This window comes from Brienomyrus brachyistius, unplaced genomic scaffold (genome assembly GCF_023856365.1).
Source record: "Brienomyrus brachyistius isolate T26 unplaced genomic scaffold, BBRACH_0.4 scaffold38, whole genome shotgun sequence".
Lineage (NCBI taxonomy): Eukaryota > Metazoa > Chordata > Actinopteri > Osteoglossiformes > Mormyridae > Brienomyrus > Brienomyrus brachyistius.
In genome coordinates, this window is record NW_026042313.1 from 2,674,857 (window position 1) to 2,687,634 (window position 12,778).

The window sequence follows — 12,778 nt, forward strand, 5'->3', positions numbered from 1 at the left end:
AAAATGAACACGTATTCCAATTTTGGTTCTTGCCACACATTTAAAAAAAAAAGTTAGGATGGGAGCAATTTAGGGCCAGTAGTGAGGTAAATTGGTTAAATAATGATGTGATTTGAAACAGGTGATGTCAACAGATGATTGTAATTATGATTTGGTATAAAAACAGCATCCAAGGAAGGTCTACTCCTTTAGGAGCAAAGGTGGGCCGAGGATCGCCAGTTTGCCAACAAATACGTGAGAAAATTATAGAAATGTTTAAAAACAATGTTCATCAAAGAAAGTTAGGAAGAGATTTGGATATTTCACCTTCAACAGTGCATAATATAATTAAACGATTCAAGGAATCTGGAGGAATTTCAGTGCATAAGGGACAAGGGCGCAAGCCTAAACTGAACAATAACCATGATCTCCGATCCCTCAGGAGGCACTGCATCAAGAATCGTCATTCATCTACAGTTGTGCTCAAAAGTTTACATACCCTGGCAGAATTTGTGATGTTTTGGCCATTTTTCAGAGAATATGAATGATAACACAATAACCTCTCTGTCACTCGTGGTTAGTGGTTGGGTGAAGCCATTTATTATCAAACAATTGTGTTTGCCTTTTTTTACATCATAATGACAACAGAAAATATCCAAATGACCCCGAACAAAAGTTACCATATTGTTTACGGTCATGATATGGTCGTAACTGTGTGCAGGAAGAGTGAGCAGGGAGCGGGGATAGAACTCAACACAACATCAATGACTGGACTGGGGAAACAGACTTGAATGCAGACTAATGGTGCATTTGTTTTTCTCTCGGAACTCGGAAATTCCAAGTTGAGTGACGTCACGTCCGACAATCTCCCATTTGAGCTACCACAACTCAGAACAAACATGGCTGCCTCTATGAATGTGCTGTTGTTGCTGTTGTCTGAGCACAAAAAACTCATGGAAAGAGTACTTGCCATAAAAAACCAAACCGAAGAGAAAGAACGGAGAAAAAGGTTACATTGTGTACCACCACAAAAAAGAGAGGACTAAGCAAATTTTGTATGATTCTGGCCACAATTTAGAGCCATTGTGATATAACCAGCAAGAAAGAAACGAACCTTCACTCATCTGTAACGCTTTTTAAATTTGAAGTACATTTGTGTAATACTAAGAAAGGTCCCAACTTGGAATAACTGTTGATACTTATTTTTGAAGACATATTGTGCGAAATTCTATGGTGACGGTTGATCGCCACGGTTTTAACGTTTACGGAAATCGGTCATTTGAGAGTGACCAAGAGGTTGTGAAGAGGTGGTGGTTGTGAAGATGGGCATAGAATGGGAATGAATGATGAGCATGGCCGACAACACATTTTTTCGCCATCTGAGAGTGACCAAAAGTCAGTGTGACTATCTTCTACTGAAGCTACAGTAACAGGGGCTAACAGAGGAACCGACCAGAGGGCTTCCACCTGTTCCTGTAAGACAGAAGGTCTTGATGTTCTTGTGGTACATGGCAAACCAGAACAGTTTCAGAGAGACTTTTGACAAGTTTAATATTTCACAGTCAATGGCAAAGCTGTGACTGAAGCCCTTCAGCTATTCCATACTCTTGAGCCCCTCTTTATCTCCTGGCCAACTTCCTGCGAGAAGAAAGCGTTATCGGCCACTTTCCACAGGCTGTGTGGCATCAATGGAATTACTGGAGCCACTGATGGGTGTCACATAAGAATCCAGAGGCCAAAGATCAGAGGAGGTGACTATATGAACAGGAAGTCATATTACTCTGTTATGCTCCAGGGGATTTGTGGTGTGAGAGGGCATTTCATGGACATTTTTGTGGGTCCACCTGGAAGAATGCTGAGGGCCTCTCATTTTTATTTGGACTGGCAAGAAAAGATGGGGGACTACAAATTGTTGGGAGACAGCCCATATATAGGACAAGCATGTCCCTTTATTGCGATGCCAAACTGGGAGTGGGCTCGTTGTGCCCTCCTGAAGTGGACAACTACCTCCTTTGTTTTGTCCACATTCAGGGAAAGATTGTTGGCTCTGCATCAGTCCGTCAGCTGTTGCACCTCCTCTCTGTATGCTGCCTCATCTTTCCCGCTGATCAAACCCACCACAGTTGTGTCATTGCTGCACAGTCGTGGGTCAGCAGCGTGAAAAATCAAGGGCTGATCACACAGCCCTGGGGGGCTCCTGTGTTCAGCGTGGTGGTGCTGGAGATGTTGCTCCCGATCCTGTCTGACTGAGGTCTCCCAGTCAGGAAGTCCAGGACCCATTAACAGAGAGAGGTGTTTAAGCCCAGCAGTCTCAGCTTCCCGATCAGATGCTGAGGAGCGATGGTGTTGAATGCTGAACTGAAGTCTATGAACAGCATTCTCACATTAGTGTCCTTTTTGTCCAGATGGGTGAGGGCCAGATGAAGGGCGGTGGTGATGGCATCGTCCGTGGAGTGGTTGGGATGGTATGCAAACTGCAAGGGGACTAGTGAGGGTGGCAGTAGGGACTTGATGTGCCTCATGACGAGCCTCTCGAAGCACTTCATGATGATGGGCGTGACTGCTACGGGACGATAGTCATTGAGGCATGACACTGAAGACTTCTTTGGCACGGGGATGATGACTGTGGTGCTCAGAGAGATGTTGAAGATGTTTGTGAGAACATCTGCCAGTTGTTCTGCACATCCTCTGAGCACACAACCAGGGATGTTGTCTGGACCAGCAGCTTTCCATGGGTTGACTCTAAGCAGAGTTTTCCTCACATCAGCCACGGTCAGACAGAGCACCTGATCGTTGGGAGGTGGGATGGACTTCCTCACTGCCATGATGTTTTGGGCTTCAAACTGTGCGTAGAAGTTATTCAGCACGTCTGGAAGGGAGGCCTCATCATCACAGGCAGGTGGAGATGCCCTGTAGTTGGTGATGGCCTGGATGCCCTGCCACATGCACCGAACATCCCTAGTGTCTTTGAAGTGGCTGAGTAGGTTCTGGGCGTGGGCACGCTTCGCTGCTCTGATGGCACTGGACAGGTTGGCCCTTGTTGTTCTCAGGGCAGCCTTGTCACCTGATTTGAAGGCAGTGTCACGGGTTCTCAGCAGCGTGCGCACCTCCGTAGTCATCCAGGGCATCTGGTTGGAGCGTGTGGTGATGTTCTTGGAGACATTGACGTCATCGATGCACTTACTGATGTAGCCAATGACCGATGTTGTGTACTCCTTCAGGTTGGTAAAGTCACCGTAGGTTGCAGCCTTCCTGAACATGTCCCAGTCAGTGTGCTCAAAACAGTCCTGAAGAGCAGAGATGGCTCCGGGGGGCCAGCTCTTTGTCTGCTTTTGGATGGGTTTGGCACGGTGGAGGAGGAGCAGGTGGAGGTCTGTGGCTCCAAACAATTCCCCACTATGTTTTCTTCAACTGCTTTCTTCAATATCAATAGAACTTGTTATAATGATAAATAACAGTACAGTGAACATACAAGTAAATCATAGCTTACCTGCAGGGACAATCTTGACTCGCATGGTCAATACCTCATCCAGATAAAACGTGGTCGTGTCCCACGCTGCCTAAAACAATGGGGCCGACAAAGGCTTGGTCTTTTCTGGATCAACAAACAAACCCATGTTTCTGTCTGCGAAAATTGCAAGACACGATAGATAAGCCTAGAGGAAATCATTATTAAATCCATCCATCCATTTATCGAACCGCTTATCGCAGGGGGTTCAGAGCCTATCCCGGAAGCAATGGGCATGAGGCAGGGAACAACCCAGGATGGGGGGCCAGCCCATCGTAGGACACACTCACACACCATTCACTCACACATACACTCCTACGGGCAATTTAGCAACTCCAATTAGCCTCAGCATGTTTTTGGACTGTGGGGGGGGAAACCGGAGTACCTGGAAGAAACCCCACGACGACATGGGGAGAACATGCAAACTCCATACACATGTGACCCAGGCGGAGACTCGAACCCGGGTCCCAGAGGTGTGAGGCAACAGTGCTAACCACTGCACCACCATGCCACCCCCATGCTGGAAGACCTGAGAGATTAAAATTATCAAAAACAATAGATTGTTATATGAATCATCATCCTCAGTATCCATAATACTGTATCAAGACTCATTTGAGGTAGCTAACCCTCTAGGATCTGGCCGAAAAAAAAAACACAAGATTTTAGCTGTATATCATAGCAGAAATCACAACATATAACAGGTCTTCCACTGATCCAATGCAGCTAGTTCTGTTAAATGCAGGGACCACGATTTCACATTTTTTTGCAAAGAAAAAGTATTTTCTGCTGCAGTTAGTGACTTAAAAGAAATGGAAGAAACTGGAATTTGTTGTCCTGATGGGAGCATTCTGAGGAGTACTGTGATTGCTATAAGTGGGGACAATCTAGGGTCACACTGCATTAAAGGTTTTTCTGGGAACTTTAGTGAAACCAGATATTTTTTGCAGGTATTGCCTCATAGACAGGGAGACCTTCCAGCAAACACCCACAACATCAGGCCCTGTTAGATCAGTGGAGTCTTACAAAAAATGTGTGACACAGGCATCATTAAAGCAGCAAATGACCTATGGGGTAAAGTTTGACTGATTTCAATCAGCTGAAGTATCATGCTTGCCAGCCAGGCCTCCCACCCTGTTTGGGTCATTGGGGTATATCTCCAGGTGTGTGGCGTTTAAGTCAAGGGAGGTAATGCTAAGATTATACAATTCCTTGGTGAGACCTCACCTAGAATATTGTGTGCAGGTTTGGTCACCATATCTTAAAAAGGACATTGTGGCCTTAGAAAAGGTGCAGCATAGGGCCACAAAAATGATTCCTGGTCTTAGAGGAATGTCATACGAGGAACGGTTACTTGAGCTAAATCTGTTCAGTCTCAAGCAAAGGAGACTGAGGGGGGACATGATCCAGGCATATAAGATTCTAACAGGTTTGGATGCTGTTCAACCAAATAGTTACTTCAGCATTAGTTTAAATACACGAACTCGTGGCCATAGGTGGAAATTAGCGGGAGAACATTTCAAGCTGGATTTAAGGAAGCACTTCTTTACACAGCGTGTAGTCAGAGTATGGAATACCCTTCCTGATAATGTAGTGCAAGCTGAATCCTTGGGTTCCTTTAAATCAGAGCTAGATAAGATTTTAACGACTCTGAGCTATTAGTTTAGTTCTCCCCAAGCGAGCTTGTTGGGCTGAATAGCCTCCTCTCGTTTGTATAGTTCTTATGTTCTTATGACCTGTTTGAGGGGATTGTTTCTGTTGATCTAGCTGCAGTCATTAAACATTTGGTGACAGTTGAGAAACATTTCATTTACTGTCAGCTGAGCAGGATAATAGCAAACGTCCCATACAAAGGCAGTGATGTGAACAACAAGCCATGCTTCCTGTATTGATTGGGAACAGGATCCAAATTCCTCTTGAAAATGATGTTTGGCAGTTGTGCCTCAAGCTAAGGGAGGTTATTGAACTGATATGTGCACCCAAAATCCATAACAACCAAGTAGCATATCTTAAGCTTCATATTGAGGAATACCTCCAACTAAGAAGCACTTTATTCCCAGAAAAAATGTTCCAGCCCATTACCTTGTCCACTACCCAGAGGTCATCCTCCATTTTGGTCCCCTTCTTCAACTCTGGACATTAGGATTTGAAAGTAAGCACAGCTATTTTAAATAGTGTACAAGGAAACTGCATAACTTAAAAAATCTTTGTAATACTTTGTAAAGACACCAGTTGCTACAAGCATTTTTACATGCCAACAGTGTATTTCCTCCTGTGCTTCAAATAGCGGAAGCAACAAAGTTTGTTGATCAACTATACCAGACTGGCATTCAGAGGGCTATTAGTCTCAAAGGCCTTCATCCAGAGCACACTCTGTCACATTTAATCGGACAATGTACAAAAGAGGCATGGCTGTTGTAGTTCACCAGAATGACATGGGCTACAAATTTGGAAAAATTGTGCTCATACTGGTCAATCAGTCATGTGTGCATTTAGTTGTTCAGCAGTATCAGTCCATACCTGTTGTGGATCTTGGTGTGCATTGTCGTAAAAGCACTAATGATGCTCATTGTAAGTGTGTGAATGTGGACAGTCTTGCAGATTACTACCCATTGCCTGTGTATAATCAATTTGGTCTCCACTTGATTGCCATGCACCATTCTGTGTGTTACAGGGAAAAGACTAAATCATAGACTCAATTCCATGCCATTCAGACTGTCTTACCACAGCTGGATAGAGAGAAACCTGAAACAGTGGTTGGAGAATTGGTGTCAAAATTAGGTATGGAAGGACCAGATTATCTGCAGTTCATTAAAGAGGAAGATGTTAGACATCTGCTCACACCAGTCAGTGTAGAAAGCTTCTTCATACCTTCAAAAGTGGTAAGAATTTCAGAACGGGTGCATTTTTAGCTATTTCATTTACATGTTGAATAAGTTGATTAAATCTTAATGATAATGATTCCGCTAACATTGCAATATGTAGGCAAAAATATGACACGCAAAGACTGCACAGCAGTAGCAGAAGCTATAATCCAAAAGTATCCAGGAAGCTTTTTAGATAAAACTGAGGAGGGAGAAATAATTGGATGTGGATACTTTAGCTTACTCAATCAGCTCAAGAGCAGAATTGAATATATTACTAGAGGCAATACACTTTCCTGTCTGAGAAAGCCCAGATGCTCTCAGGCAAGTAATGATGACCAACTGCCAGCTGTCCTTGCAAATTGCTGTCCTTTTTGGGGCCGGCAGGGAAAGTCAAAAGTCTGCAGACATAACTATATCAACACTGAATGGATGTTTTGTTTGGTTATTGTAGAAAACACTGTGTGGTCTGCAAACAAGTGGATACTCTCCATTGAGGGCCGTGTTGTAATCCCAAACTCACCTCCCATACCTGATTTCACAACTACCTTTGCTGTCTTGTTTGCCAGTTTCTATGTATTTAATATTGAATATCAGGTTGAAGCAGCCACAATGCTTGAGTTTGTTCAGAGGTATTGCTCACAATCCATTTGCCCTGGGAGAACTCCCGTTAATCTCCCGGTAATCATCAAACCGGCCAGGTGATTCTATTATTAACTTACATTTTCATTTCTGTTAGACTGCTTGTCAGGATTAATCCTGACTTCAGCAAGTGAAGTGCCAAAGTCCAGACAAGCTGAAAAACTGGAGGAATTGTGAAGCGGAAGATATAGATGAACCCACGTGTCATTTCCTTCATCAGGGCTTTCACCAAGTTTGACTGGCAAAATGAGTAGATGGAGATGATCTTGTGTTGGTTGTCACGATCATGGCGGAGGTAAGCGACGATCGTGCGGGCAGGCGTGCAAGGAGCAGGCAGACAGGTCGAGATCGGGGAAAACTGGGGGTTTAATCAGGGAAGAGGGACGAAGGAACATCAGGCAGGAACAAACCACACAAGATCCACAATACACTACAATGACAGACAGGGGGGACAAGCAAGACCAGGACTTAAATACACAGGACTGATCAAAGTAACTAGACACAGCTGGGTACAATCGGGGAAGCACACGTGGGTAAGCAGGGGGCGTGGCACACAGGAGGAGCGGACGAGCCGGGCATGACATTGTTTTATTGCCACCGTTTAAAAAACAAAAAAATGTTCTCAGGCCATCCAAATGTCTTGGTTATGTTTATGTATTGTTCTATGGCTACTGTTCAACTATTGAAAATAAATTGTTAAATGTATTGTTTGCTGTCATTCTGCAGTCATCATTCTAAAATGCAGTTAAATTTAACTGTAAATTACCAGTATGGCGTGAAGAAAGTTTTATTTATCAGTTACAGTTCTGGTAATGTAACTTAAAGATACACTATTGTTTTTACTTTACAGTTAAAACACTATTGTCAAAACACTACCTGGGCATTGAAAAAATACAGTAATACATTAAAAACTATTTTTTATTTTACAGTTAATACAATATTACATTAACAAAAAACACAATATTTTGTAATTACTGTGTTTTATTTTACAGTTGGTACACTACTACTGTAACCCAAAAATACAGTACATAGCACGTAACCGTGTTTTACTTTATAGTTATGCGATTGTCACTGCAAATTAAAAATATAAATATTTTTTTACAGTTGCATTTAATTTGCTGCCAGTTAATTACTGCTTTTTTTTACAGTAGGTTACTTGTTAATTGCTCCCAGTTAATTACTGTGAACTTTACAGTACATTTTTAACAGTGTACCCTTTGCGGTGTATCTATATGCTAGGAGTTTAGAAACAAAATTCAGGATTTAGAGGCTTTAATTTCATCAGGCTCTTACGACATTATAGAAATAACTGAAATATGGATGAGCGACAATGTGTTAGGATCGCTGGGTAGACAGACAGGCAGGTAGCGGGTAAGGATGAGGCTGGCAGGGGTTTTATTTGGGAAGACCGGGGAAGACAGGGCAGACGGCAACCAACTAACGTTAATGACAAGTATGGGGAATACGGACTCAGATGCGGACTAAATACACAGACTGATAGAAAACAGCTGGGCACAATCGGGGAAGCACACGTGGATGATCATGGGGCGTGGCACACATGAGGATTGGACACACAGGTCATGACACAATGATGGCGAAGAATATAATATGGATGGTTATACGTTGTCCTTAGAGACTGGATAGAAAAGAGTGTTGCAGTATACGTAAAAGAAAATTTGCAGGCAAGGGAGCTGTCAGGTGAGCCCCCCAAAGGGAAGCACAGACCCAAAATTGTGGGAAAGAATGATCTTTATTAGATCGGGCAAGCAACGGAGTTTAAAGGCGCAAGACGAGGATCGTAGTCGTGGGTGAAAGCAGGGATCAAAAGCCGGTGCGGTCTGTCCTATACACAGGCATGGGACATGGAGACACAAGGAAGGGGAGACGAAAGTCCAGGGGCAGGCAGGGCAGGCAGGACGGGAGACTCAGGAACGGGTTTGGGTCTGGGGAAGGAAGGCACAGGCAAGGGATGGAGCAGCCCCGCCGAAGCTTGGTGGGCGGATTTCAATTGGGCACATTCCACACAGAACTCGATGTAAGCAGTTACCCCTTTTTCCATCCCGGGCCACCAGTATCTCCGGGTGACCAGGCACAGAGTGGCGGTGGGCCCTGGGTACCCAGTACCTTGCTGAGCATGGACCCACCAAAGTAGGCTTGCCCGACGTGTCTTGGCCACATACAGGCGGTTCCGGGCCATCCTGAAGGGATGGGACGAGTCTGCCTTGACGTTCCGGGACCCTAGAAGATAGCAGACTTTAAATTCAAAACGGGCTAACCAGGTCGCCCACCGCGCCTGGCGGGCTGACAGGCGTTTAGCGCTTTGTAGGTACTCCAAATTGCAGTGGTCTGTTAGCACCACAAAGGGGTGATGGGCCCCCTCCAGCCAATGTCGCCATTCCTCCAGCGCCAGCTTCATCGCGAGGAGCTTTCGGTCCCCTAAATCGTAGGTCCTCTCAGCCGAAGACAGCTTCCGCGAGAAGTATGCGCAGGGGTGGCAACGTCCCGTGGCTGGGTTTCTCTGTATGAAGACAGCCCCGAGCCCTGCCTCGGAGGCGTCTACCTCCATCCCGAACGGGAGCTCGGGTTGGGGCTGGATGAGGACAGGGGCCGAACAGAAAGCCTTTAAGTGCTCAAACGCAATGACAGCTTCGGGCTGCCAGCACAATCGGGTTAGCTGACCCCGGGTCATCGTGGTGAGCAGAGTCGCAACCTGACTGAAGTTTCTAATGAACCTGCGATGAAAGTTTGCAAACCCCAAAAAGCGCTGCAGCTCCTTAAAATTCCGGGGGCGTGGGCAGTCCTGGATGGCTGTCACCTTCTGGGTGTCCATGGCCACTGCCCCGGGTTGAATGATATAACTGAGGAACTTCACTCTCGACTGGTGGAACTCACACTTCTCTCCCTTAGCATAGAGCTGGTGCTCGCGTAACCATTGCAGCACCTGCTTGAAGTGCTGGACATGCTCCCACTTGGAGCGAGAGTAAATCAGAATATTGTCCATGTAAACTACCACAAATTTACCTAGCATGTTCCGGAAGACGTGATTCATCAAGCTCTGGAATATAGAAGGGCTATTAGCTAATCCATAAGGCATCACGCGGTACTCGTACTGCTCACTGCTGGTGATGAAGGTGGTCTTCCACTCATCCCCCTTCCGAATCTGGATCAGATTATACGCGCTGCGCAGGTCTAATTTTGTGAAGACGGTAGCCTCTCAGCTGTTCGAGGGACGAGGGGATGAGAAGAAGCGGCTCTGTACGCTTGACAGACACTGCATTCAAGGCACGGTAATCTATGCAGTCACAGAGCCCTCCATGCTTCTTCTTTATGAAAAAGAACCTGGCGGTTACCGGTGAGATGGATGGTAAGATGATTCCTTGTGCTAGTCCCTCGGTGATGTAGGCTTCGAGGGACTCCTCCTCTTGGAGCGATACGGGGTAGAGTCTTCCTTGAGGCAGGGCAAATCCCTCAAGGAGATCTATTGCGCAGTCGCATTCCCGGTGAGGCGGTAGCTAGTAAGCTTTCGTCTTGCTGAAGACGTCCTCAAACTCCTTGTACTCTGTGGGAATAGGGCTCTCCGGCTCTGGGCTCTCGATCCTGGTAGCCATGCAGGGAACAGACATGCAAGACGTGAAACAACTGGGATGCCACCTGATCAGCTCACTGGTTCTCCAATCAAACTGCAGGTTGTGCCGTCGGAGCCTGGTCAACCCGAGAATCAAGGGATCCTTTGCCTTCGGGAGCACGTACGCCTGTAGGCTGTCCTCATGGAGCACACCTACCTGTAGTGAAATGGGGGCGGTGCGGTGCTGGATGGTTCCCTCCGGCATCCGCTCGCCAGTCACCCCCAGGACGGAGATAGGGTGTTGCAGCTCCTGCAACAGAATGCCAAGCTGGCGCGCTAAGGAGAGAACAATGAACGTGCCAGCCGCTTCACTGTCAATCAGCGCACGTGTAACTGCTACCCACCCCTTCGTATTACCACAGGTACAGTCAATTGGGTGTGCACGGCTACACATAAGGCAGAGACACCTACTGCCAGACTGGGCATCTCTCGCTCTGGTCTGACGGGACAACTGCACAGGACGTGACCGGGCTCCCCGCAGTACAGACATAACCCCCTCTGGGCTAGTCTGCGTCTCTCACTGGTCGTCAGAGGAGTCCTTCCGAGCTGCAGGGGCTCCGGGTGGTCGGCTCCCGGTGGAGGCGGTGGTCTGGGCGAAGTATTCTGTCAGGCGACCCCCCGAAGGGAAGCACGGACCCAGAATTGCAGGACAGAATGATCTTTATTAGATCGGGCAAGCAACGGAGTTTAAAGGGGCAAAACGAGGATCGCAGTCGTGGGCGAAAGCAGGGGTCAAAAGCTGGGGTGGTCTGTCCTACACACATGCACGGGACACGGAGACACAAGGAAGGGGAGACGCAAAGTCCAGGGGCAGGCAGGGCAGGCTGGATGGGAGACTCAGGAATGGGTTTGGGTCTGGGGAAGGAAGGCAGACAGGGTGAGGAGTATACAAAAGGCAGATGGACAAGGCAAGGAATCAGGGAATGGCACGAGACAAGAAACCACTCGGTATTGCTATTATACATAGGCAAATACTTTGCGATGTGTGATTGCGCACTCTCCACTTTTTTAGTGCTCCCGTGCGGAGCCTAATTGGCAGCTGTCCGACTAGCCATGCCCGGGAAGCGTGACAGGAGCTCACTGACAAAAATAAAAGTACAGAAGCTGTATGGATAAAAGTAAATGCTAAAAACTCAAATGGTCTAATTATCGATGTTTGTTATAGATCACTTAATGTAGATGCAGAGGAAAGCAGAATGTTATATGACGATATCAGGATTACTGTATGAGTAATAAAAATTATGTGGTGGTTAGGGGTGATTTTAATTTACCTGGGATATAATGGGACATAGTCTCTGGCTCTTCCATAAATGAACTGGAGTTGGTGGAATGAATATGGGATTGTTTTTTTTTTTACTCAGTTTGTTAATACCCCTACCAGGGACTAGCCCTTCTTGATCTTGTTTTTTCTAATAACCATGATAGGATTGGAAAATTATAGGTTTTATAACCATTGGACGGTAGTGATCATAACATGGTTAAATTTGAGGTGCCCGAAAAGCAAAGTCCAAAACAAAAGTATACAATGTTAGGAAGGCTAAATTTAATGGTATGAGACTGAAACTAGAAACTGTAAACTGGATGAAGTTAAATAGCAAAACGGTTAAAGAGGCATGAGATTTTTTTTAAAGCTCATTGTTGCAAGTGCAAGAGGACTTCATACCTGTTTCCATCAAAACTAAATCTAGGAAACTGCAGCCAAGGTGGTTTATTAAGGAAATGAAGAATAAAGTCAGGAGGAAAGGGCTCTGTTCCACAAATGGAAATTAACTAATGATTTCAAAATAAAGCAGGAGTATCTAAGTCTACAGGTCGAATTGAAAAATAACATTAGATACTCCAAGAGGAATATAGAAAGAAAGATTGCATTGGAGACAAAAGATGACACTAAATGTTTCCTCCAATATTTTAACTCCAGAAGAACTCTAAAAGCTGAAATCACTAATCTGCAGGATAGTAAGGGCCTTATAATTGAAAATGAAATTGAGAATAGTAAATGAGTTTAATGATTATTTTACAAGGGTGTTCACAGTAGAGAACATGAGTAACTTACCACCATTTAGTACGAATATAGCGTAGTCTATGACCAATATATGTATAACTGAGGTTGATGTGGTACTAAGCCTAACTAAGCTCAAAATAAATAAATCACAGGGGCCTGAT

At 45.4% G+C, this 12,778-nt stretch overlaps 1 protein-coding gene across 2 annotated transcripts; it reads right to left on the bottom strand.

Annotated features, from left to right (window-relative positions):
- Nucleotides 1–301: 301 nt before the first annotated feature.
- LOC125722376 (uncharacterized) lies at nt 302–3,594 on the bottom strand. 2 transcript variants are annotated; one of them, XM_048998532.1, is made up of 2 exons: nt 3,470–3,594; nt 302–3,397 (listed from the first exon to the last, which is right to left on the bottom strand). In XM_048998532.1, the coding sequence occupies exon 2, from the start codon at nt 3,237–3,239 to the stop codon at nt 2,259–2,261; it is 981 nt and encodes a 326-aa protein (XP_048854489.1). In that variant the 5' UTR covers nt 3,240–3,397; nt 3,470–3,594; the 3' UTR covers nt 302–2,258. The 2 variants fall into 2 exon arrangements, with proteins under 2 accessions (XP_048854489.1, XP_048854490.1); XM_048998533.1 differs by having other exon boundaries at nt 302–3,414; nt 3,504–3,541.
- Nucleotides 3,595–12,778: the final 9,184 nt, after the last annotated feature.